The sequence below is a fragment of the Oncorhynchus gorbuscha genome, linkage group LG18, assembly GCF_021184085.1.
Source record: "Oncorhynchus gorbuscha isolate QuinsamMale2020 ecotype Even-year linkage group LG18, OgorEven_v1.0, whole genome shotgun sequence".
In the NCBI taxonomy this organism is placed as follows: domain Eukaryota; kingdom Metazoa; phylum Chordata; class Actinopteri; order Salmoniformes; family Salmonidae; genus Oncorhynchus; species Oncorhynchus gorbuscha.
Genome location: NC_060190.1, coordinates 40,944,372 through 40,971,310, shown reverse-complemented (window position 1 = coordinate 40,971,310; position 26,939 = coordinate 40,944,372). Strand labels below are relative to the sequence as shown.

General features: G+C 44.0%; 2 protein-coding genes and 5 non-coding genes across 10 annotated transcripts in view; all 7 read right to left on the bottom strand.

The window, feature by feature from the left end:
* Positions 1-16,288: 16,288 nt before the first annotated feature.
* Positions 16,289-21,378, bottom strand: LOC124003087 (60S acidic ribosomal protein P0-like). 2 transcript variants are annotated; one of them, XM_046311135.1, is made up of 8 exons: positions 21,327-21,378; positions 20,731-20,837; positions 19,216-19,391; positions 18,730-18,817; positions 18,135-18,281; positions 17,509-17,694; positions 16,948-17,088; positions 16,289-16,524 (listed from the first exon to the last, which is right to left on the bottom strand). In XM_046311135.1, the coding sequence occupies exons 2-8, from the start codon at positions 20,782-20,784 to the stop codon at positions 16,369-16,371; spliced, it is 948 nt and encodes a 315-aa protein (XP_046167091.1). In that variant the 5' UTR covers positions 20,785-20,837; positions 21,327-21,378; the 3' UTR covers positions 16,289-16,368. The 2 variants fall into 2 exon arrangements, with proteins under 2 accessions (XP_046167091.1, XP_046167092.1); XM_046311136.1 differs by having other exon boundaries at positions 21,334-21,356.
* Positions 16,605-16,733, bottom strand: LOC124004447. Its single transcript, XR_006833431.1, has one exon. It is a non-coding gene; the product is annotated as a small nucleolar RNA SNORA63 (small nucleolar RNA).
* Positions 17,163-17,291, bottom strand: LOC124004450. The gene has a single exon (XR_006833434.1). It is a non-coding gene; the product is annotated as a small nucleolar RNA SNORA63 (small nucleolar RNA).
* On the bottom strand, positions 17,871-18,019 carry LOC124004444. The gene has a single exon (XR_006833428.1). It is a non-coding gene; the product is annotated as a small nucleolar RNA SNORD15 (small nucleolar RNA).
* Positions 18,410-18,538, bottom strand: LOC124004448. The gene has a single exon (XR_006833432.1). It is a non-coding gene; the product is annotated as a small nucleolar RNA SNORA63 (small nucleolar RNA).
* On the bottom strand, positions 18,889-19,017 carry LOC124004449. The gene has a single exon (XR_006833433.1). It is a non-coding gene; the product is annotated as a small nucleolar RNA SNORA63 (small nucleolar RNA).
* Positions 21,379-21,687: 309 nt separating the features above from the next.
* LOC124003085 (paxillin-like) overlaps positions 21,688-26,939 on the bottom strand; it is a 59,248-nt gene continuing 53,996 nt past the window's right edge. For all 3 annotated transcript variants that reach the window (XM_046311132.1, XM_046311134.1, XM_046311133.1), the window contains exon 11: positions 21,688-26,373. In XM_046311132.1, the coding sequence (XP_046167088.1) occupies positions 26,107-26,373 (267 nt within the window). In that variant the 3' untranslated portion in view covers positions 21,688-26,106. The remainder of the gene's footprint in view (positions 26,374-26,939) is intronic.

Here is a 26,939-nt window from a genome sequence, read left to right as displayed (position 1 = left end):
TTTAATTGTTACCCGATTAATGAATGATTAACAAATAACTCAGTAGGATTTTGGGGCACCACGGAATAAGTTTTTTAAAGAGTTACCATCTCCCGACTGAAACTCTATAAGGTCTTTACCTACAACATTCATAAAACAGTCAACATATTAATCATAACCTCTTATCATATCATCATTCTGAACAGTTGTAACCTTATTGGATCTGCAAAAACCCCTGCCTTGCTCATGATTCAGTACTACACAAATTAGTTGAATTATTTATTTACTAGCTAACTAAATAATAACACAGAATAAAAATACACCCTTTACATGAGACAAAGGTTCCTAGTGAACTGACAAAATATGACTGCTTGTTTACCAAAAGCGGGAGGGGTAGAGGGAAAGGGAGACACAACACTTGGATACACTTGGAAACTACTCTCACATAATCCCAATACTTGGCACATGAACCACTGCCCATTTAGAGTAAGAAATCATGAATGTATTGACGTGTGAATGCCTTCATTAATTGTTTATCTCTGTCGGAACCAAGCCTCCTTGGAAAAGGGTTTGGTTGGGTCTCCTCATGTGTAAGGCTCTGATTGTCCACAAGAGGTCTCAGTGTCCTTCTTCTTAGTTGTCTGGTCTCCATTGGGTGTTCATTCCTCAGAACAGATACTTAGCTGTACCAGTGATTGTTTGAGAGGGGAGTTCTCCTCTCTACACCTTGGGTAGATAGTCAAAGTTCCAAACCACTTTACACGCACAGCTGCAAGCTGTACCAGTGATTGTTTGAGAGGGGAGTTCTCCTCTCTACACCTCGGGTAGATAGTCAACGTTCCAAACCACTTTACACGCACAGCTGCAGACTGCCGATGTCCTGGTCTGGTAAGTGAGTTAATTTTCTTCACCTCGTGTTGAGGTTCAAAGTTACAACCATTTCAGATGTGTAGTGACCGCTCCACGCTTTTCTGGTCTAATGTTAATTTTGTTACCAAGGCTTTTTATGCACTCAGGCCAAAGGGGACGGCTCCATCCATCTGAAAAGCTCTCCAACCTCACTCAGAGCATGGCTACTTATTTATGCACAGTTTATAGGAGATAGATTCTCACATTCCTGTTAACGAAAATACATTAATACATTTTTTCACATTATATGCACAACGTATTGGATGGAAACTTGACAGATAAGAGGGATATACTTTCCAAGTTACAGTATTTCATCCATACAGTTTTTAATGACATCCCAAAATGAAAACCAATATTACATTTGTTTTCCAGAGTTCCCTCTGACCATTTCCCATATTGTTCCGGTATTCACCTTTTGGATGTTAGAGTTTCGGGTGGCATAAGTATCTGGAGACATAGGACATTCCTTTAGTTGATCCTAAAGGGGGAGAAAGAGCCACCCCTTCTCCTTAATTTACAACAGGGTGTGGAGGTATCAACACCCCCACACAAGTTCCCTCCTCCCCTCTGTGGGGGATGTTGTTATTGTCAACCATTGCCAAGCTGATATGACTCATGGTGATCCTCACAGGACAGTTATGACACTTGTTAAAAGTTTGTGGAACTTTCTTTCCTTCTTAATGCGTTTCATCCTATCAATTGTGTTGTGACAAGATAGTGGTGGTATACAGAAGATAGGCCTATTTGGTAAAAGACCAAATCCAGATTATGGTAAAAACAGCTGAAATAAGCAAAGACATGAAGGTCAGTCAATGCGGAACATTTCAATAACTTTGAAAGTTTCTTCAAGTGCAGTCGCAAAAACCATCAAGCGCTATGATGAAACTGGCTCTCATGAGGACCGACACAGGAAAGGAAGACCCAGAGTTACTTCTGCTGTAGAGGATAAGTTTAGAGTTACCAGGCTCATAAATTGCAGCCCAAATAAATGCTTCACAGAGTTCAAGTAACAGACATATCTCAACATCAACTGTTCAGAGAGGACCATGTGAATCAGGCCTTTGTTGTCTAATTGCTGCAAAGAAACCACTACTAAAGGACACTAATAATAAGAAGAGACTTGCTTGGGCCAAGAAACACGGGCAATGGACATTACACTGGTGGAAATCTGTCCTTTGGTCTGATCAGTCCAAATGTGAGATTTTTGGTCCCAACCACTGTGTCTTTGTGAGATGCAGAGTAGGTGAACGGATGATCACTGCATGTGTGGTTCCCACCGTGAAGCATGGAGGATGAGGTGTGATAGTTACCACAGCATTGGGCAGCGATATGCCATCCTATCTGGTTTGCGCTTAGTGAGACAATCATTTGTTTTTCAACAGGACAATGACCCAACACACCTCCAGGCTGTGTAAGGGCTTTTTGACCAATAAGGAGTGATGGAATGCTGTATCAGTTGATCTGGCCTCCACAATCACACAACCTCAGACCAATTGAGATGGTTTGGGATGAATTGCACCGCATAGTGAAAGAAAAGCTGCCAACTAGTGCTCAGAATACATGGGAACTCCTTCAAGAATGTTGGAAAAGCATTCAAGGTGAAGCTGGTTGAGAGAATGCCAAGAGTGTGCAAAGCTGTCATCAAGGCAAAGGGTGGCTACTTTGAAGAATCTAAAATCTGAAATATATTTTGATTTGTTAAACACTTTTTTGGTTACTACATGATTCCATATGTGTTCTTTACATTTACATTACATTTAAGTCATTTAGCAGACGCTCTTATCCAGAGCGACTTACAAATTGGTGCATTCACCTTATGACATCCAGTGGGACAGTCACTTAACAATAGTGCATCTAAAACTTAGGGGGGGTGGGGTGAGAAGGATTACTTATCCTATCCTAGGTATTCCTTAAAGAGGTGGGGTTTCAGGTGTCTCCGGAAGGTGGTGATTGACTCCGCTGTCCTGGCGTCGTGAGGGAGTTTGTTCCACCATTGGGGGGCCAGGGCAGCGAACAGTTTTGACTGGGCTGAGCGGGAGCTGTACTTCCTCAGTGGTAGGGAGGCGAGCAGGCCAGAGGTGGATGAACGCAGTGCCCTTGTTTGGGTGTAGGGCCTGATCAGAGCCTGGAGGTACTGAGGTGCCGTTCCCCTCACAGCTCCGTAGGCAAGCACCATGGTCTTGTAGCGGATGCGAGCTTCAACTGGAAGCCAGTGGAGAGAACGGAGGAGCGGGGTGACGTGAGAGAACTTGGGAAGGTTGAACACCAGACGGGCTGCGGCGTTCTGGATGAGTTGAAGGGGTTTAATGGCACAGGCAGGGAGCCCAGCCAACAGCGAGTTGCAGTAATCCAGACGGGAGATGACAAGTGCCTGGATTAGGACCTGCGCCGCTTCCTGTGTGAGGCAGGGTCGTACTCTGCGGATGTTGTAGAGCATGAACCTACAGGAACGGGCCACCGCCTTGATGTTGGTTGAGAACGACAGGGTGTTGTCCAGGATCACGCCAAGGTTCTTGGCGCTCTGGGAGGAGGACACAATGGAGTTGTCAACCGTGATGGCGAGATCATGGAACGGGCAGTCCTTCCCCGGGAGGAAGAGCAGCTCCGTCTTGCCGAGGTTCAGCTTGAGGTGGTGATCCGTCATCCACACTGATATGTCTGCCAGACATGCAGAGATGCGATTCTCGACACCTGGTCATCAGAAGGGGGAAAGGAGAAGATTAATTGTGTGTCGTCTGCATAGCAATGATAAGAGAGACCATGTGAGGTTATGACAGAGCCAAGTGACTTGGTGTATAGCGAGAATAGGAGAGGGCCAAGAACAGAGCCCTGGGGGACACCAGTGGTGAGAGCGCGTGGTGAGGAGACAGATTCTCGCCACGCCACCTGGTAGGAGCGACCTGTCAGGTAGGACGCAATCCAAGCGTGGGCCGCGCCGGAGATGCCCAACTCGGAGAGGGTGGAGAGGAGGATCTGATGGTTCACAGTATCGAAGGCAGCCGATAGATCTAGAAGGATGAGAGCAGAGGAGAGAGAGTTAGCTTTAGCAGTGCGGAGCGCCTCCGTGATACAGAGGAGAGCAGTCTCAGTTGAATGACTAGTCTTGAAACCTGACTGATTTGGATCAAGAAGGTCATTCAGAGAGAGATAGCGGGAGAGCTGGCCAAGGACGGCACGTTCAAGAGTTTTGGAGAGAAAAGAAAGAAGGGATACTGGTCTGTAATTGTTGACATCGGAGGGATCGAGTGTAGGTTTTTTCAGAAGGGGTGCAACTCTCGCTCTCTTGAAGACGGAAGGGACGTAGCCAGCGGTCAGGGATGAGTTGATGAGCGAGGTGAGGTAAGGGAGAAGGTCTCCGGAAATGGTCTGGAGAAGAGAGGAGGGGATAGGGTCAAGCGGGCAGGTTGTTGGGCGGCCGGCCGTCACAAGACGCGAGATTTCATCTGGAGAGAGAGGGGAGAAAGAGGTCAGAGCACAGGGTAGGGCAGTGTGAGCAGAACCAGCGGTGTCGTTTGACTTAGCAAACGAGGATCGGATGTCGTCGACCTTCTTTTCAAAATGGTTGACGAAGTCATCTGCAGAGAGGGAGGAGGGGGGAGGGGGCGGAGGATTCAGGAGGGAGGAGAAGGTGGCAAAGCGCTTCCTAGGGTTAGAGGCAGATGCTTGGAATTTAGCGTGGTAGAAAGTGGCTTTAGCAGCAGAGACAGAGGAGGAAAATGTAGAGAGGAGGGAGTGAAAGGATGCCAGGTCCGCAGGGAGGCGAGTTTTCCTCCATTTCCGCTCGGCTGCCCGGAGCCCTGTTCTGTGAGCTCGCAATGAGTCATCGAGCCACGGAGCGGGAGGGGAGGACCGAGCCGGCCTGGAGGATAGGGGACATAGAGAGTCAAGGGATGCAGAGAGGGAGGAGAGGAGGGTTGAGGAGGCAGAATCAGGAGATAGGTGGGAGAAGGTTTGAGCGGAGGGAAGAGATGATAGGATGGAAGAGGAGAGAGTAGCGGGGGAGAGAGAGCGAAGGTTGGGACGGCGCGATACCATCCGAGTAGGGGCAGTGTGGGAGGTGTTGGATGAGAGCGAGAGGGAAAAGGATACAAGGCAGTGGTCGGAGACTTGGAGGGGAGTTGCAATGAGGTTAGTGGAAGAACAGCATCTAGTAAAGATGAGGTCGAGCGTATTGCCTGCCTTGTGAGTAGGGGGGAAGGTGAGAGGGTGAGGTCAAAAGAGGAGAGGAGTGGAAAGAAGGAGGCAGAGAGGAAAGAGTCAAAGGTAGACGTGGGGAGGTTAAAGTCGCCCAGAACTGTGAGAGGTGAGCCGTCCTCAGGAAAGGAGCTTATCAAGGCATCAAGCTCATTGATGAACTCTCCGAGGGAACCTGGAGGGCGATAAATGATAAGGATGTTAAGCTTGAAAGGGCTAGTAACTGTGACAGCATGGAATTCAAAGGAGGCGATAGACAGATGGGTAAGGGGAGAAAGAGAGAATGACCACTTGGGAGAGATGAGGATCCCGGTGCCACCACCCCGCTGACCAGACGCTCTCGGGGTGTGCGAGAACACGTGGGCGGACGAAGAGAGAGCAGTAGGAGTAGCAGTGTTGTCTGTGGTGATCCATGTTTCCGTCAGTGCCAAGAAGTCGAGGGACTGGAGGGAGGCATAGGCTGAGATGAACTCTGCCTTGTTGACCGCAGATTGGCAGTTCCAGAGGCTACCGGAGACCTGGAACTCCACGTGGGTCGTGCGCGCTGGGACCACCAGAGTAGGGTGGCCGCGGCCACGCGGTGAGGAGCGTTTGTATGGTCTGTGCAGAGAGGAGAGAACAGGGATAAACAGACACATAGTTGACAGGCTACAGAAGAGGCTACGCTAATGCAAAGGAGATTGGAATGACAAGTGGACTACACGTCTCGAATGTTCAGAAAGTTAAGCTACGTAGCAAGAATCTTTCATAGTTTTGATGTCTTCACTATTATTCTACAATGTAGAACATAGTAAAAATAAAGAAAATCTCTTAAATGATTAGGTGTGTCCAAACTTTTGACTGTTACTGTACATGTTTCAAGCAGACCACCATAGTCCCTGTGCCCAAGAAAGTGAAGGCAACCTGCCTAAATGACTACCGCACCATAGCACTCACGTCGGTAGCCATGAAGTGCTTTGAAAGGCTGGTCATGGCTCACATCAACCCCATCATCCCGGAAACCCTTGTTAGATTCTGGGTTAAACATGGAACATTGTTATCCCCCCCCCCCCTTTAAGATTTAGATGCACTATTGTAAAGTGACTGTTCCACTGGATGTCATAAGGTGAATGCACCAATTTGTAAGTCGCTCTGGATAAGAGCGTCTGCTAAATGACTTAAATGTAAATGTTATACTAGAGGGATGATACATCAGGAGTAATACTATAGTATCTGAGGAGTGATAGAGATTGGTTTTTACATTAGAAATATCTGTAGGAGCCAGGTTGCTCTGGAACGTGCTGGGTAGAGGGGAGGCAATTAAGGGAGTTTCTATAGGTGACACGGGTGGAGAGTTTAGGATAAGTCATCAAGGCGGTTGAGGTCAGGTCAGCTTAAGGGAGGAGTAACGGTTGATTATTACATCACTTCGTCTTCCTGTCGAACCATAATAGATGTCAGGGTTGGAGAGAAGGAGTGCATCTAAACTGGAGTATATATACTTGTGTTGATGGAAACATGTTTTGTCTAATGCAGCTGTATTGACCCTGTGGGAAGAATTAAACTTGGTTAAGCTTTCATAATGTCCGTTGAGTTTTTACTCTGAGAATTAGAACCTAACACCCTAGACCCACTCCAATTCGCATACCGCCTCAACAGATCCACAGATGACACAATCTCAATCACACTCCACACTGCCTTTTCCCACCTGGACAAAAGGAACACCTATGTGAGAATGTTGTTCGTTGACTACAACTCAACGTTCAACACCATAGTGCCCACAAAGCTCATTACTATGCTAAAGATCCTGGGACTAAACGCCTCCCTCTGCAACTGGATCCTGGACTTCCTGACGGGCGGCCCCCAGGTGGTAAGGGTAGGCAACAACACATTTGCCACGCTGATCCTGAGGGGTGTGTGCTTAGTCCCCTCCTGTACTCCCTATTCACTCATGACTGCGTGGCCAAGCACGACTCCAACACCATCATTAAGTTTGCTGACAACACAACAGTGGTAGGCCTGATCACTGACAACAATGAGACAGCCTATAGGGCAGTATGGTTCCAGGACAACAACCTCTCCCTCAATGTGAGCAAGACAAAAGAGCTGATCGTGGACTACAGGAAAAGGAGGGCCGAGCATGCCGCCATTCACATCGACGGGGCTGAAGTGGTGCAGGTGGAGAGCTTCAAGTTCCTTGGCGTCCACATCACCAACAAACTAACATGATCCAAACACACCAAGACAGTTGTGAAGAGGGCACAGCAACACCTTTCCCCCCTCAGGAGACTGAAAAGATTTGGCATGGATCTCCATATCCTCAAAACGTTCTACAGCACCATCGAGAGCATCCTGACTGGTTGAATCACCGCCTGCCATGGCAACAGCTCGGCATCCAACCATAAGGCGCTACAGAGGGTAATGGATACGGCCCAGTACATCACTGGGGCAAAATTCCTGCCATCAAGGACCTACAGTGGGGAGAACAAGTATTTGATACACTGCCGATTTTGCAGGTTTTCCTACTTACAAAGCATGTAGAGGTCTGTAATTTTTTATCATAGGTACAATTCAACTGTGAGAGACAGAACAAAAATCCAGAAAATCACATTGTATGATTTTTAAGTAATTCATTTGCATTTTATTGCATAACATAAGTATTTGATACATCAGAAAAGCATAACTTAATATTTGGTACAGAAACCTTTGTTTGCAATTACAGAGATCACACGTTTCCTGTAGTTCTTGACCAGGTTTGCACACAATGCAGCAGGGATTTTGGCCCACTCCTCCATACAGACCTTCTCCAGATCCTTCAGGTTTCGGGGCTGTCGCTGGGCAATACGGACTTTCAGCTCCCTCCAAAGATTTTCTATTGGGTTCAGGTCTGGAGACTGGCTAGGCCACTCTGGGACCTTAAGATGCTTCTTACGGAGCCACTCCTTTGTTGCCCTGGCTGTGTGTTTTGGGTCGTTGTCGTGCTGGAAGACCCAGCCACGACCCATCTTCAATGCTCTTACTGAGGGAAGGAGGTTGTTGGCCAAGATCTCGTGATACATGGCCCCATCCATCCGCCCCTCAATATGGTGCAGTCGTCCTGTCCCCTTTGCAGAAAAGCATCCCCAAATAATGATGTTTCCACCTGCATGCTTCACGGTTGGGATGGTAATTCTTGTGGTTGTACTCATCCTTCTTCTTACTCCAAACATGGCGAGTGGAGTTTAGACCAAAAAGCTCTATTTTTGTCTCATCAGACCACATGACCTTCTCCCATTCCTCCTCTGGATCATCCAGATGGTCATTGGCAAACTTCAGATTGGCCTGGACATGCGCTGGCTTGAGCAGGGGGACCTTGCGTGCGCTGCAGGATTTCAATCCATGACTGCGTAGTGTGTTACTAATGATTTTCTTTGAGACAGTGGTCCCAGCTCTCTTCTGGTCATTGACCAGGTCCTGCCGTGTAGTTCTGGGCTGATCCCTCACCTTCCTCATGATCATTGATGCCCCACGAGGTGAGATCTTGCATGGAGCCCCAGACCAAGGGTGATTGACCATCATCTTGAACTTCTTCCATTTTCTAATAATTGCGCCAACAGTTGTTGCCTTCTCACCAAGCTGCTTGCCTATTGTCCTGTAGCCCATCCCACCCTTGTGCAGGTCTACAATTTATCCCTGATGTCCTTACACAGCTTTCTGGTCTTGGCCATTGTGGAGAGGTTGGAGTCTTTGATTGAGTGTTTGGACAAGTGTATTTTATACAGGTAACGAGTTCAAACAGGTGCAGTTAATACAGGTAATGAGTGGAGAACAGGAGGGCTTCTTAATTAAAGAAAAACTAACAGGTCTGTGAGAGCTGGAAGTCTTACTGGTTGGTAGGTGATCAAATACTTATGTCATGCAATAAAATGCAAATGAATTACTTAAAAATCATACAATGTGATTTTCTGGATTTTTGTTTTAGATTCCGTCTCTCAAAGTTGAAGTGTACCTATGATAAAATTTACAGACCTCTACATGCTTTGTAAGTAGGAAAACCTGCAAAATCAGCAGTGTATCAAATACTTGTTCTCCCCATTATATATACTAGGTGGTGTCCCAAAAAATTTCAGCCACCCAAGTCATAGACTCTCCAATGCGGCATGGCAAGCGGTACTGGAGCGCCAACATATGAACATATGAAAGCTGGTGGTTCCTTTTAACATGAGTCTTCAATATTCCCAGGTAAGAAGATTTAGGTTGTGGTTATTATAGGAATTATAGGATTATTTCTCACTATACGATTTGTATTTCATATACCTTTGACTATTGTTCTTATAGGCACTTTAGTATTGCCAGTGTAACAGTATAGCTTCCATCCCTCTCCTCGCCGATACCTGGGCTCGAACCAGGAACATATCGACAACAGCCACCCTCGAAGCAGCGTTACCCATGCAGAGCAAGGGGAACAACTACTCCAAGTCTCAGAGCGAGTGACATTTGAAAGACTATTAGTGCGCACCCCCTGAAATGGTTAGCTAACTAGCTAACCATTTCACATCGGTTACACCAGCCTAATCTCGGTAGTTGATAGACTTGAAGTTATAAACAGCTCAATGCTTGAAGCATTGCGAAGAGCTGCTGGCAAAACACACGAAAGTGCTGTTTGAATGAATGATTACGAGCCTGCTGGTGCCTACCATCGCTCAGTCAGACTGCTCTATCAAATCATAGACTTAAATTATAACACAATAACACACAGAAATACGAGCCTAAAGTCATTAATATGGTCGAATCCGGAAACTATCATTTCGAAAACAAAACGTTTATTATTTCAGTGAAATATGGAACCGTTCCGTATTTTATCTAACAGATGGCATCCCTAAGTCTAAATATTGCTGTTACATTGCACAACCTTCAATGTTATGTCATAATTACGTAAAATTCTGGCAAATTATTTGGCAATGAGCCAGGCAGCCCAAACTGTTGCATATACCCTGACTGCGTGCAATGAACGCAAGAGAAGTGAAACAATTTCACCTGGTTAATATTGCCTGCTAACCTTTCTTTTAGCTAAATATGCAGGTTTAAAAATATATACTTCTGTGTATTGATTTTAAGAAAGTCATTGATGTCTATGGTTAGGTATACGTTGGAGCAAGACAGTCCATTTTCGCGAATGCGCACCGCATCGATTATATGCAAGGCAGGACACGCTAGATAAACTACTAATATCATCAACCATGTGTAGTTATAACTAGTGATTATGATTGATTTTTTTATAAGATAAGTTTAATGCTAGCTAGCAACTTACCTTGGCTTCTTACTGCATTCGCGTAACAAGCAGGCTCCTCGTGAGGCAGGTGATTAGAGCGTTGGACTAGTTAACCGTAAGGTTGCAAGATTGAATCCCTGAGCTAACAAGGTAAAAATCTGTTGTTCTGTCCCTGAACAAGGCAGTTAACCCACCGTTCCTAGGCCGGCATTGAAAATAAGAATGTGGTCTTAACTGACTCGCCTCGTCAAATAAAGTTTAAAAAAAAAAGTTGTTTTAAGAAAATAAAGAAATTGTAACGGCGTTCGTCTGTTGAAGAAAGAGAGTAGGACCGAAATGCAGCGTGTAGGTTACTCATGACTTTAAAGAACTGAATCGCGGTACATGAAATAACTGAATACAAAAACAACAGAACGTAACGTGAAACTAATACAGCCTATCTGGTGACTACAACACAGAGACAGGAACAAACACCCACAAAATACAAAGCGAACTCAGGCTACCTAAATACGGTTCCCAATCCGAGACAACGAGAATCACCTGACTCCAATTGAGAACCGCCTCAGGCAGCCAAGCCTAACTAGACACACCCCTAATAATACACAATCCCAATGCTAATAAAACCCCAATACGAAACACAACATATAAACCCATGGCACACCCTGGCCTAACCAAACATATAACAAAAACACAAAATACAATGACCAAGGCGTGACAGAAATCAGCAAAATCGGCGTCCAAAAATACAGATTTCCGATTGTTATGAAAACATGAAATCGACCCTAATTAATCGGCCATTGCGATTAATTGGTCGACCTCTACACTCAATTAGTATTTGGTATCATTGTCTTTAAATAGTTTAACTTGGGTCAAACGTTCCGGGTAGCCTTCCACAAGCTTCCCACAATAAGTTGGGTACATTTTGGTTTGTAGACCTCCTTGCTTGCACACACTTTTTCAATTCTGCCCACAAATTGTTTAGGATTGAGGTCAGGGCTTTGTGATAGCCACTCTAATACCTTGACTTTGTTGTCCTTAAGCCATTTTCACACAACTTTGGAAGTATGCTTGGGGTCATTGTCCATTTGGAAGACCCATTTGCGACCAAGCTTTAACTTCCTGACTGATTTCTTGAGATGTTGCTTCAATATACCCTCATTGTTTTCTTTCCTCATGATGCCATCTATTTTGTGAAGTGCACCATCCCCTCCTGCAGCAAAGCACCCCCACAACATAATGCTGCCACCCCCGTGCTTCACTGTTGGGATGGTGTTCTTCGGATAGCAAGCCTCCCCCTTTTTCCTCAAACATAACGATGGTCATTATGGCCAAACAGTTCTATTTTTATTTCATCAGACCAGAGAACATTTCTCCAAAAAGTATGGTCTTTGTCCCCATGTGCAGTTGCAAACCGTAGTCTGGCTTTTTTATGGCGGTTTTGGAGCAGTGGCTTCTTCCTTGCTGAGCGGCCTTTCAGGTTATGTTGACATTGGACTCGTTTTATCGAGAATATAGATACTTTTGTACCTGTTTCCTCTAGCATCTTCACAAGGTCCTTTGCTGTTGTTCTGGGATTGATTTGCACTTTTCAGATGTCCTAACCGACTTGCCAAAACTATAGTTTGTTAACAAGACATTTGTGGAGTGGTTGAAAATCATTAAAACTATATTTGTCAATCACTTTTAAAATATATTTTCCTTTATTACTTTCTAACCCTACCACCCCTCCCCTAATTTGAGTAAACTAGTGACCAACAATGCTTAGGTTTCTACTTCCAGCTTATACATACTATATACATTTATGGACACAATGTATTTTACAATAGCTATATTTAGTTTGTTTTTACTCTAGTCCTTCCTCTTCCCTCAATCTCTCCCATCTATTTCTGATTTCCATATGGTTTGATTTGTATTTGCCATATCTTTCACAAAAGTTCTGAACCTATATATGTTTTACGGACACAGTATGTTTTACATTAGTTATCTTGTTGTTATTAATCCCAATCATCAGTTCCATTCAACCCCTCCCATCTATCTCTTATCGCCATCCATATTAGATTTCTATTTGCCATATATTTTTCAACTGTGCTGTGATGTTTCGTGTAACAGTATAACTTTAGACCGTCCCCTCGCCCATACCCGGGCGCGAACCAGGGACCCTCTGCACACATCAACAACAGTCACCCACGAAGCATCGTTACCCATTGTTTCACAAAAGCCACGGCCCTGGCAGAGCAAGGGGAACTAATACTTCAAGGTCTCAGAACAAGTGACGTCACCGATTGAAACGCTGTTTAGAGCGCACACCACCGCTAACTAGCTAGCCGTTTCACATCCGTTACACTCACCCCCCTTTTGACCTCCTCCTTTTCTGCAGCAACCAGTGATCCGGGTCACGGCACCAGTGTAACAGATGTATATGTATTCTCCATGGGTTGTGTTTTCTCAAAATAAATCACTTCGGCCAGTGGTCCCAGTTGAGCATAATTTATTTCTGCTGTTGTTAAATGGGAAACAGCACGTTAGTTGTGCAGGGCTTAACGGTATTGATGGCTGTCGATGGCAAAATCTGTAGCATAAAGACAACTGTGTTAGCAGTGGGCTTAGGTGACCATTACATCGGTGTATGCTAGCTAACACACTTATTTACAGCAATCATATGCCAAAGCACATCCCAGAAAGCCCCTCAATCCCTAACAGGTACCATATACCCACACATGTATAAATCAGTAACGTACAACAAACTTGTACACATTGTAAAATAGAAAATAGAAAACAGTATTCAGAACGTAACCCACCCCTTGCATCACATTTTCATACTGGGAAGACCTGACGTTCGCGATCTCCCCCTATCGGCAAGCGGGACCAATCACAACACACCTTATTGTCATCGGAGTTGAACTAACCAATAAAATGCTTGAACATTAAATATACATTTCTTTAGAGGCAAGTGGAAACATAACCAACCTTGTTACATTCGCACAAGTTCTGAACCTTTCTATTGTCATTTTTTTCTACAGATTGTAAATTGAAAATACATTTTTTTTTGCTAAAAGTATTATTATATTATTGATCGATTGACTATGACTTTTCAGATTACCCAGTAGTGCTATCTACAGAGTTAGTTCCATGAAAACATTGCAATTCTTCAGCCATTCCTGGACCTGTGACCAAAATACATGCCACATATGGACAGTACCAAAACAAATTATCTAATGATTCTGTCTCTTCATAGCAAAATATGCAGAGCTGGGAAGGTTGTATCCCCCATATAAATAACATTATATTGTTTGCAATAATTTAAATAGAAATATTCAAAGCTTTGAGTCCGGTGTCGTTTTACGTATCAGTTCATAAACCATGTGCAACCTACCTCGGTGTAAAGATCACCAAAAATCTTAAGGTTGTGAGTGATCATAATTTGAATCCTGCAAGTGAAGCTATCAAAAATAAATTATCCTCGTGGTTAGGGAGGGATTTAAGTCTTCAAGGGAGGGTGCTTTTATCTAAAACTGAGGGGCTAGCTCGTGCATGTTTTTTCATCGATTGACATTCCCAAATCCACTTGCTGTACCTTAGATGTCTTCACTCTTTTATCAGATATCAAAAGTCAACTGGGTTAAAAGGTACTTTAAAAACCCTAATAGTTTCTGGAATATTATTCCTCATTTTGCTTTTCAGAAGCTCGACAATTTCCCTATATTGTGGGTAAACTTCCTGTGAAATTGGCGGCTTTTCACAAGCAGACTTTAATGTGCTGGGCTTTGCTGTATAAACACGTTTCTGAAAAGTATTTTCACCTCATAAAATGTTATATATGGAATAATGGGTCGATATAACATAAACAAGAAGTTATTTTACCGTAACTAGTTCTCGAAAACCATTGTCATTGACAACCAATTAGTTAGTATTTGTGGGAATCAATTTAGAGAGAGAATGTATGGAAAGATACAACTTTGAGGTTTCAAGCAAGGAATATTACACTGTTATGAAAGCTGTAGATGTGTTCAACTCCAATGAATGCACAACAAATGTTCTGAACATAAGATGGGGACATTACAAGTGTTATCAGTTAAGAGTTTTACATCTGAAAAATGTGTCAAAGTGAGTAATAAAAAATAAAAAAATTGAACTGCCCCATCTAGTGTCCTTTCAAAAGCATAGCTAATGATTGAATTGAGTTTACACCCACAGCTGCTATGTGTGTCCCACAAAGTCTGAAGTCAGCTGAAATGCAATAAATAAATGCAATAAACTTTGCATATTGAACTCAGAATATACATTTTGCTTGTGATGTAACAGGTTATATACCTGCAAGGACTGGGAAGGGATATGAGATAGGCCTACACCATTCACCTATGAATATAGCCTAGTGCAGTTTCTACTCTATAAATTGATATTTGGTCATTGTTTCCTTTCACAAAAATGACACATGACTTGAACATGTTTCCGACTTTCCCAGGTGCTTAATGACCGTCTTTGAGACGCATAATAAAACAGAACGGAAATCTGTTTTGACGATGCCTAACAGACTGACATGCCCGTCTAATAAATTAGATTAGCATGGTCATGTCAACTGGTCCTTTTGTGGCAGAGCTTAAATGCAGTGGAATTTTTTTGGGGGATTCAGTTAATTTGCATGGCAAAGATGGACTTCGCAATTAATTGCAATTAATCTGATCACTCTTCATAACATTCTGGAGTATATGCAAATTACCATCATACAAACGGAGGCAGCAAACTTTATGAAAATGTAAGTCGCTCTGGATAAGAGCGTCTGCTAAATGACTTAAATGTAAATGTAAATGAATATGCGTCATTCAAAACTTTTGGCCACGACTGTAGGCTAGAACACACCCGTAGATTAAAACTGGTTTCAGCAGTGTTTGGGGGAAAACATGACATAAAATCGATGTAAACAAACTGCGTTGAAAAATGTATTTCTTTCCTCGGGGCCTGGGGGTGAGACGGATGTAGCTCGAGTTCTACCCTCAACATAAATCAGTTACCTGGCGAGTGAAGTCTGCAGCACTCGGGTCTCACCCAACTTGACTCAAGTCAAATGTTTAGATTGCAGATGATCTGGTGCTTCTGTCCCTAACCAAGGCCTACAGCAGCACATGTACAAATTCCACTTAGATGCAGTTGCTCTAGAGCACACATAAAAATGATACCTCAGCATCACAGGTAACTTCTACAAAGCTGTGAACGATCTGATTAAAGGTCATGGCATTTTTACACCATAGAAATTAAAACTTGACATCCGAATTAGGATCTGGCTAAAATGACTTGAATGCGTTTAGGCCATGCAGTTAGAGCCCATTGCCCTGTGAGGTCTGGGGTCCACTCACCAAGAATTCACAAAATTGAGGCTCTGCAAAAACAATTGTACAGCATGCAGAGCAGAAATAGAATGATACATGCTCAAAAATCCAGAAACAATTAAATCCTACAACCACCTATAAGAGATTCTCAACTTTCATAAAGCCCTCACCTTCAGACACGAACCTTTAAAGTGCAATATCAAAACAAATCCGTACCTTTTAACCGAAACTCTGGCCTCTTATTGCTGGCTTCAGAGGTCAGACAACCTTTATGTACCAATTCTGGCAGACACTACATCATATGCTGCTTCTCAGGTTGAACACTGTACCATATAAATATCTGAGGTCATTTCTCAACCTGTGCAAGACATGTTCAGAAAGATGAGAACCAATCATAGAACTCTACCCACAGGCACTACAGATTTTATTTCTGTACCCATATGAATCTATTGGGAACATTGACATCCTCCAGTCCACAAGACTAAATAGCTAAGCAACTAGTTCACGACTAAAGGTTTTTACAATACACGGTGTCAGACTTACACTTGACAAGAACCTTCTCATCCAGGTGTGCCAGCCACACCAATCAGGTTGTGGCCCAAGAACCAGACTTTACATCTAGCAACATTGGTAAAACATACACAAACATGAATTCATTTTCTAGATTTTATTTAAAATTCAATGATCTTCTTGAATTCGGTCAGCAACCATAGGAGTGGAGTTTACTGCGGTCTAATCAAACAGGCCAAAGCCCATGTCGTCGTCCGAGCCCTCCTCAGACTCCTCCTTGGCCTCTTCTTTAGCAGCGGCTGGGGCAGCAGCAGTCACTGCTGCAGCCACAGGAGCAGCTACAGCGAAGGCAGTGGGGTCAGCTAGGTAGGCCTTCACCTGGGAGTAAAAGGGGGTAGAGAAGCAACGTGAACTAAAATGTAGAAAGCTATGGATAAAACATGCCGATGGGCAACCCAGTGTCTGAGACCAAGCGTCCCTGCCAGCCGTGGGATGCAGACAGACAGGGATAGTAGGAAACTAGTTAATGTGTGCAGGGGGAACGACAGAGCAGCACTTAACAAGCTGCACTGTAACTTATCCTGCAGCTGGGACTCAAAACAGTGGCACCTATTCCCCATGTAAATGTTAGAGCAAAGGATTTGATAGGCATAAGCGATAGTGAACATTCCTTAGCCTGGAGGGCAAGGTGGAGCTACAACCATATTACTAGTACAATTATTTCAGTCCTACAGCAACTGTTTGTGGACTGGACCAGTATTTGGCCCGTCACCCATTTCAATACCATGTGGTCCAACATACCTTGTCTGCCAGAGGGAAGGAGTAGTCAGTCTCCACGGCGACGGCCAGGACCCTCTTGTATCCGTTGATGATGGTGTGAGGGACAGAGGCCAGAGTAGGGTATCCGATCTCCAGACACACACTGGCTATGTTACGAACACCCTGAAAGAAACAAAGTTGTCAGGTATGACAGCAACTTTCAGCACTTCACCCAAGTCTGTTCAACACATCAAGATTTGTTTGAGACCAAGCGTCCCTGCCAGCCGTGGGATGCAGACAGACAGGGATAGTAGGAAACTAGTTGATGTGTGCAGGGGGAACGACAGAGTAGCACTTAACAAGCTGCACTGTAACTTATCCTGCTCACTCAGACAAAAGGAAAAAATGGCCTGAAATTCACAGCTTCTATTACATTCCTCTTCCAATGGCTGTATTACTCGTTTTTAGAACATTAGATATGACGGAAGGGGAAACAATGACAACATAATAGGACACAGCGCTACACTATCCAAGGCACCAATACAACGGGTTTTGGATTATGGACCCATGGCTTTACAAGGCATTGTGCATATGCTTCCTCACCTCCAGGAACCTGGCGTGCAGAGCATCCTCAGTAATGTCGAGCACCTCAGGGCTGTAGACACTACCGTTGTCATACACCTGCTGGATGAGCAGACCGAAGGAGAAGGGAGAGATGTTCAACATGTTGAGGAGCGTGGCCTCGCTGGCTCCCACCTTGTCTCCAGGCTTGATGAGCATCACGTCGCTCTGTGGAGAGAAATGAAGCAATCAGACACTTAATCAACAAGTGTTTCATTTTCAGAAAACATGTTTATTGTTTTCTAGAGAAAAAATGATTATACACATATCCTACATGACAGGACACAGGTCATTACACCCACACAAGCCTAGCAACATCATTTATCAAATCAAGAATAAGAAACCCTTCTCAGACAAATGCCTCGATGTCTTCAAGTGAAAAGACACACTGCTCTGGGGACCTGAAACCAAAGACACAGAACGTGACCCTGACCCAGTGACCCCAGAGACAGATCGTGTCCAATTCCGACTCGTCATCGTCTCATCACTGAAGAATCTCTTATTTTGATGACTGAATGCAACCAGCCCACTAGTTTATAGTAGAGCCCATTAAGCATAGACTGGCTGAGATGTTGCCTGAGGACTATGAATACAGTTGCCACACTCACCAATATTTCAATAGTTCCTCTGGAGATCTTGGTGGTGATGCCCAGGGCCTGGAAGAAGGAAGTCTTCTCAGGACCCAGCCCAGTGTTCTGGGCTGGCACAGTCACGTCACAGGGGGCAATAGCACCGGCACGGGCTGCAGCTGGCACCTGAGGGGCAGAGGGTTGGAGGTCAGTGAACAATCAAGCCATGGCTCCAATTCAAACAAAAAAAAGTGCACCGTCCATGGATGCATGCCAAATGACAGCCTACGAGACTGAGCAAAATCCACAGGACAGTGTCTGAGACCAAGCGTCCCCGTCAGCCGTAGGATGCAGACAGACAGGGATAGTAGGAATCTAGTTGATATGTGCAGGGGGAACGACAGAGCAGCACTTAACAAGCTGCACTGTAACTTATCCTGCGTCACCATCTCATCCTGAAGCATAATCCAAAATCTGGATCTGCTACATTGTATTACTAATAATATTGTATTTGGTCCAAATGGCACCCTGCCCTATATAGTGCCCCATTCAAAAGTAGTACGCTACAAGAGTGCCATTTGGGACAAACCTTGACAATTCCCTGCTAGACCAGAGCATCCAACACTGCAGTCACCTTATTGGCCAGCAGCATGTCCCTGATCTCAGCCAGGTCCTCCTTGGTGAAGACAAAGCCCACATTTCCTTTGATGTGAGGCAGCAACCTGTGAAGACGGCAACACTTAACATCTCAACCCATCCAACGGATACACGATTAGCAAGACTGATAAATCACTTGTCTGAGACCAAGCGTCCCTGCCAGCTGTGGGATGCAGACAGACAGGGATAGTAGGAGACAGGTTTCTGTGTGCAGGGGGAACGACAGCGCAGTACTGAACACGCAGCGCTGTAACTTATCCTGCTTTATAAATAGCCAATCCATGGGCCCGATAGCTGCATTTAAGCCTTTGATAACTGGGTCATGCACACATCAGCAAAAGTTTGCAACCTATATTGATAACAAGCTAATGTTATTGGCCAACTTCAGGCTGTCCCTTTGACTTCCTAGTGAATGCGACCATGGCCAGCCTCTTAGGCCAAAATGCATTTGCTGTGAACTTACTTCTCCAAGGCGGGGTTGTTCTCCAGGTGGCCGCGGATGGCTTTGCGCATCATGGTGTTTTTACCCATGAGAACCACAGCCTTCCCACGCAAGGACAGACGGATGGCCTGCATCTGCTTGGAGCCCACATTGTCGGCGCCGACAATGAAACACTTGGGATAGTCATCCAGCAATTGCTGCAAAAAGAAAAGTAAAAGTAAGACACACAACTTCTAAATTTCACTGCTTGAGGAAATGTAAACCCACTACCATGGGATAAGACTGCAAAAGCTTCATTCAGTTGGCTACAGCGTCTGTACAAAAGTGTCTGAGACCATGCGTCCCCGTCAACCGTGGGATGGAGGCAGACCGGGATAGCGAGGAGACAGGTTTCTGTGTGCAGGGGGAACGACAGAGCAGTACTGAACAAAATGCACTGTAACTTATCCTGCGTTGTACATGGTCAAGCAAACGGTTTATTATGGAATGCCGTTAAAGGTCTGCGTGTCAAAAAAGCTTTCAGTTTGACACATCAAACAGTTCTATTGTACTGTGTGTTGGACCACAGCTTCTTGGGTAGCTAGTTTTCACTTGGGCAAAGGACTGAAATCCCTTCCCCAGTCAGCCTATTGTGTGTATTGACATTCATATTGCATTGCTTTAGGTAAGGGTCGGGATCAAGAAATTGTGTATCATTCTACTCAATAACCAAGACTTGCGCCCCCAACATCTTCAGTTAAAAGACTCCAAAACCTCCACGTAGTATTGTTTTTCCTCTGGAAGTGTTCAATACACATGGGTTGACAATAAATGTGGCTCAATTCAGTAATTTCAGATTCCCGCAATAAGAGCTACCACACTAATGTTGTCTGGGTGTCACTGAGTAGACTGACACCATGTCATTGAGCCACAACCCATAGTTAAGGCTGTAGAGTTCAATAAGTATGTTCCCAATGCAATTCTAAAGTACAGTGATTTCAGATTAGTCTGTTGATTTTCTATAACATTCCAATCCTGTTTAGCAATTATGGCATAATTCTACTATTTGTACCACTGTCAATGGCATACTTATTTTGAAGGATAAACTCAAATTCCACTATTATGGCTAGCTTCAAATAGACGAGTCAGACAGAGCAAATAAATACTGTCTTATAAATTGTGGCTATTTTAGATGACACCTAGCTGTATAGTTAGCTAGTTAAAACAATAGCTACTGAAACAGATGTAATTTCGCTATGTTTTTGAGAAAAACATTGTTGGCATCCATAAGTTATCTAGCTTTTTTGTATGACCAGCACTGTAAATGCGCGAGACAACTGCATCATAGCATACGTATCGACTAATCGTTGACATAGGAAATACGAGGAAAAGTAATCAACGTGTAATAATTCCGTGAAATTATTGTGACGTGCAGTCATACCGGTCCTGATTGGTCAACAAGCTTATTTAACGTGCCTCTGACACGCAAAGACCCTAACGGCGTTCCATAGCTCACACACTTCCGTGCATCAAAAGTAGTCAGTTATTTCAACGTACGATGATTTTCATAAAATAGTTGGACTTCCACGTGGTCCTGTCTTCCCTCGGCATCTTTGCAGTGCTTCGAAGGATCGCTTAAACAGCTGGTTTAAAGACAAGATTTTCTATGGAAAAGAGAACCATTTTAGACAGATATCAGGGCCACAAAGTTACAATCACAGTAAGCGCCAAACTTGCTAGTAGCCATCTATATGAACTGGCAGTCACTATCGTTACTCACCTAGTTAGCGCTAATACTAGCTTTAACTTGTAGCTACCTGACGTAGCAAATATAACGTAGGCTACATACATATTGCTAGATAACTAGTTAAGACATGTTATTGGAAGTGTATTTAAGGTGAAAATGTACCATTATGGGTTAGAAGCAAGTTTAGCTAGCTAAAATGTCACGGAAATAATGGTAGCACATGGCGGCAGTGTGCCGAATAGGCCGCAGATGAAACACCACATTTAAATAAGTAATCCTATTGATCTTGTGACATTATCACAGTACTGTAGTTCAACGTAATCAAAGTATTTTATCAAATAATACAGCGAAACACATTTTAACGTGTAATCCTACATAAAGAATCAAGCCCATGAAAACTCCTTACCTCTTACCAAGGACGCGTGAAAGAAAGAGAGCTACATAGGAAGCGCACAAGTAATATACAGCGTTAACAGCCAATCACAATCCACTACGACAACAATGGTCCACAGACATGATTGGCCAGCTCTGTGTCAATCTTTTTGTCGGATGCTAACCGTGGGTGCGATCGTTTTATGCCGCGTGAAAGCAGCCACGCCGGCTGTGGATTTCCAGAACGAGCAAGGCAGGAAATGCAGACTAGATTGGGGACGTCAGTTTGTCAAGATCAAAAGAAGAAAAAAAGCAACCTATCTGCTCATAGTCTTAACTGTGAGCATTCATTGTGTGTCTTGTGTGCATAGTCGCTGAGACAAAAACAATGAATGTCAGAAATAAACGATTTATTTATTCGCATCAATCACATTGAATTAAAAATGATCAGCAATCAGGTACCATATAGCCATCCCATAAAACATGACAACAGAGGTACATGGGCAAATAAAACAGGAAGGAGGAAAGGAAAAAACAAAACCACTTTTAAAAAATTTAACTAGGCAAGTCAGTTAAGAACAAATTCTTATTTACAATGACAGCCTACCCCGGACAAACCCGTATGACGCTGGGCCAATTGTGCGCCACCCTATGGCACTCCCGATCACAGCCGGTTGTGATACAGCAAGGGATTGAACCAGGGTCTGCAGTGACGCCTCTAGCACTGGAATGCAGAGCCTTAGACCACTGCGCCACTCAGGAGTATTGGGGTAAAATAGTTCCTTTCAGATAAATTAAGGGGATTAAATGACAAGGTTAACTTGTAAACATGAAAATAAAAAGGCTTTGAGAGTAGTCAGACGGGTTGCTTCCCACTTAGGTCTGGGATTTCTGAGTCAACCGAGAGAGCATAGAACTAAAGCAAAGAAATGTAATAGGATGAATAAATGTAGCAAAACTAATAAGAATTACAATCCCTGATGATTTACATAGGGTGTAGATAAAACTTTTTTTTTAAGCCTCTCTTTAAAGGGCTCCATTTTGTTGCATTACAACATTTGGGCTGGTGCCTAAACCTGTGGTCATGGCTACTCTCAAGAAATCTTTCCAGTAATTTCCCCTTGATTGAGGAACTCATTCTACTTTAAACTGTAACTGTCCAGGTGTCCAGGGCTATATTCAGGCACCCTGGCAGCACTTACACTTGTTTTCATTGTCTGTGTCTCCGGTCTCCAAAGCATGGCTATAAAGGCTATCAGAGGGATATTTCATTGAGCTTGATCCATTATTTGTCACACTAACTTGAACAATTTAGGATTTAATGGCTTAGAAAGAGAGCCTGACTTAAAACAGGGTCAATATGAAGTGGTACTAACCCTTCTTCTGTTACACCTCAGTTACACCTCAGTCTATGAATTTCAAAATTAAATTAGAATAGTATGTTAGCAGCATTCCTCATTAACCAGGCTAGGTGAAATGCCCCTCTGTAGATTCATCATGTTCATGTCAACACAGTTGCACTACTAGAGAAGCTCAAGGAATCTATGGCATAGCAAGGCTGAAAGTGCTTTAAAAACCCACGTCTCAGCGGGTTGAAGAAACAAAACCGTTCCAAACATCACCAGAAATGGCACCCGAGCCTCAGGAGGCCAGACATAAAAAACACCCAATAGTAACATGTAGTAATTTTAAAGCAACAATTACTATACACCTTTAATCTGCCGACTATACTGTGCTGAGTTCATCCTCAGTTTGCCCCCTCTAAGTTATTTGCCTCTCCAAAACCTCTCCAAAACCCAGAGGTGCATCTCAATAGTCTAAAATGGCTTCCCTATTTGTCTCTTCTTAATTTACACTTCACTGTAAGCTATATTGAGGTTGTATTCAAGGGGGTTGCTTTCACCTGTCCAGTACTTTCACATCAACACAAAAGGAGGAAATAAGCAGAGGAAGCCAATTTAGATGTTTGAGATGCACCCCATGGCACTGGCTGATCCAGCCAATGTTGTTCTACGACATCCAAAATGGTTTCACCAATCCGATCGCAGCAAGGACTTGGAAGTGCGCCATATACCTCAACAGTGTTAAAGACATTGCATTGAAAATTTGGCACGAGCACAATTACCTTTATTCTTTCAAAGCGTTAAGAAATTAAAATGAAACGTATTTGTGTATTTATACCACAACCAACATGCCAAGTGATGACAACTGGGTTGAAAACCATAAAAAACAAACATTTAGCATAAAAATATAAGCAACATGTGGGAAAGTTAAAATCACCTGCTTCACAATGATTCAAATATGCAACATTACAAGGACACTTCAAAAAAATAAACAGTGAATGATGAAATAAGTAAATCAATTACGTACATATCAAAAACAAATGCTCAAACGTGACCCACTGCAGTGATTTGGGATCAGGTAACGAGGATATTTGGATGCCATTATTGACTTGTTGTGCATCCCAAATGGCACCCTATTCCCTATATAGGGCACTACTTTTGACCAGAGCCCTATGGGCCCTAGTCAAAAGCAGTAGACTTTATAGGGAATAGGGTGTCATTTGGGAAACAGACTAGGTACTGACTGCAGATCTGTGTGTACAGATTACCATGTGACTCTGAGGGCATTTCAGGGACCCATGGTTAGAAAGGTCCCTGTTGCCTGGAAACCAACCCAGTGTGTGTGTATTAGGGTCCATTTATGTCCTTGTCCATAGAGCCAGCTGTTTGCATATCAGTGTGAGCTACAGAGCTCAAAATCATACAGTGACAATACTGCTCCATGCCACTAAACCAAGTATGTTAAAGTCAATTTAATATTGTGATTGTAATAGAATTATGCAGAAAATGCTGACAAAAACCTCTACACAACTTGTATTGCAGAATTTGTGTTGCTCAATAAGTCAATAAGCAGTGAGGTTAAAAACCAATCCTCCCCCCGTGCATTAAAAGGACCCCTGTATTAGTTACTTTTTAAGTATCTGAGGGAAAACACACACATTGTCAGTAGCTAAATGTACAACAAAACATTGCCCCAAAAAAAGCACTCCCCATTCACTCTGAATTATTCATTTTAAGACTTGGATAAATGTGTGGACGAATACAGTAGCAAATCAAATACACACAATTAACATGTTGTTTCAAATCAACATGCTCTAGTATTTTGTCCTGTTTCCTTATAGAAAGGGAGAATCCTAGCCTGGTCACACCAGACTGAAGAACACTGTGCTCAGTTTGGTTGCCAGGCTAAGAGCTGCCTCCCTACCCAAAGCGGATGGAAAGTAAGGGACGAGCAGAGTGCCTCCGAGATGAGAGGTCGCCAACACTCACCCAAACACCGCCACCCTCTGTCCACATCAAGGGAAAGACAACATTCAAATGCACATTCTTTTAAAATCAGATTACATGAATGAGAATTCATATGAGATCGGTCGCGCAAAGTCTGATCGACAGAAAATTTAAACGGAGAGTCCATAGCACATCGAAAAGAGCAGTAATCTGGAGAAAGAGTGTGAGTATGTGTGTCTGAACAACGTGTCTCGTTTTGCACAAACGCATTTGAGAGTTTTGTACAGTTCCATTGGACAAATTAAGGAAAAAGGGAAAAGGAAAACGGATGTACTAAATCTATGCCGCTGAGCTGTCCTTGTTAGTATATGAACATTTCCATAGGAAAAGTGTACAAAAATAGGACCCTGATATCGTGACCATACCAGGCTGTAAAATGACCCCAAAAAGGCCACAGAGAGAGGACTCTATGATTGAGTTGAGTGAGCACCAAGTGTTTGAACTGGTCTCACAGAGAAGTGAAGAGAAAGGGAGGAGGGAAAGAGGAGACGAGAGCTTTTCCTCTTCTCAGAGTATAAAGTGTGTGTCTCTGTGTGTGTGTTTGCGTTTGAGATCAAGAGACAGTTCATAGGTGTGCATTTGCAATGGCACCGACATACTGCATATTTTGGACTAATAGGCAAAACGCTGCCAAGTGAATGTCGACAACATTCTATGTGTACTAAGTACTGCCTGAAGACCTGTCTAAACCCATCCCAGGACCCCATAACCTGACCTCCACACGTCGGTCACATGATAACGCAGTCTACCATTATTAGGACAGGAAAATAAATCGAACAGAACATAAAACCGCCTCTTACACAAAAATGGCTTCTCTTGCTCGTTTTACATTTACAAAAATCTCTTTGGGCTCGCTTTAAACCTCATGCTTTCTGGAACTCTTGAAATGTCAACCCCACGGCCCTGAAGGCTCTGTTGAAAATTGACTCCTGTCTGCAGTAACCTCCAGGTGACTGTAGGGGAGCTTTTCTAATGGCCAGTCTCATCTCTGCTACATGCACAGTAAGGGACAACTCTCTGCTTCCTCTCATCATAGCCACCGACGGCCTTCTATCCACGCCTTCACCTTTTGACACGCACGTGTCCCCGATTCTCTTCCTGTGTACTCCTCCCCACACATTTTAAAGCATTGGATTGGTGTAGGCATGGGCTGGAGTTTCCACTATATGTCATACACCTGTCATTTCCTTTTAAATTCATGAAGGGTGCAAGTGCACACTTAGGGCTGAACCGTAGAGAATTGGGACAAAGCATGCACACACGAATGTGCACAAACGCACACACAAACGCACACACACACACACACACACACACACACACACACACACACACACACACACACACACACACACACACACACACACACACACACACACACACACACACACACACACACACACACACACACACACACACACACACACACACACACACACACACACGGCTGGGGAGTGGGTTAGCTCCCTAGTTGAAGAGCTTGATGAAGCAGCCCTGGCAGTATGGCTTGTCATTCTGCTCCTTGAAGGTGCCCTTATTGAGCTGCTTAAGGCAGAAGGCACAGACAAAGTGCTCGGGGTGGAACTTCTTGGCCATGGCTGTGATGCAGCGGCCCGTGATGGGCTTCTGACAGCCCGAGCAGAGAGAGCCGCGGCGCTCGTGGTAGTGGCCCTCGCAGTAGGGCTGGCCCTCGTGCTCAAAGAAGCTCCCATTTATAAAGGGGGTGAAGCACTCCTGTAATGCACAGAGGTGGAAAGAGAAGGAAAGGAGGTGGTCACAAAATGGCTGAGGCAATCAAGTCTTTCTATACTGTTTTTCTAAATACCTTTTTTCCCCAAGAACTGTATGAAAGCTATGGAAGCTACAGGTAACTGCCAAAATAAAGGAAACTCACGAGTAAATTAGGTTTCTGGCGGCGCTGCTATGGGGTGGGGTGCATTTTCAGGACATGGTTTAGGTCTGCTCAACCCCTTAGAGGGCAAGGTAAATGCCAATAACATAGACATTCTGAGTGATCACCTTCAACCTATGGTGAAGCATTTCTATCCTGATGGGAGTGGCCTCTTCCAGCATGACAACGCCCCCATCCACAGGGCACGAGCAGTCACTAAATGGTTTGATGAGCATGAAAACTATGTAAATCATATGCCATGGCCGTCTCAGTCACCAGATCTCAACCCCATTGAACACTTATGGGAGATTCTGGAGCGGCGCCACCATCAACAAAACAACAAATGATGGAATTTGTCGTGGAAGAATAGTGTCGCATCCCTCCAATAGAGTTCCAGACACTTGTAGAT

What these genes read in the sequence shown, in the direction of transcription:
- LOC124003087 (XM_046311135.1), bottom strand. Translation starts at nt 20,784, where the DNA reads ATGCCGAGGGAAGACAGGACCACGTGGAAGTCCAACTATTTTATGAAA. An exon ending in AACAACCCCGCCTTGGAGAA is followed by an intron (nt 18,818 to 19,215) that starts GTAAGTTCACAG and finishes CCGTCTTCACAG; the next exon opens with GTTGCTGCCTCACATCAAAG. An exon ending in ACATGCTGCTGGCCAATAAG is followed by an intron (nt 18,282 to 18,729) that starts GTGACTGCAGTG and finishes TCTGCCCCTCAG; the next exon opens with GTGCCAGCTGCAGCCCGTGC.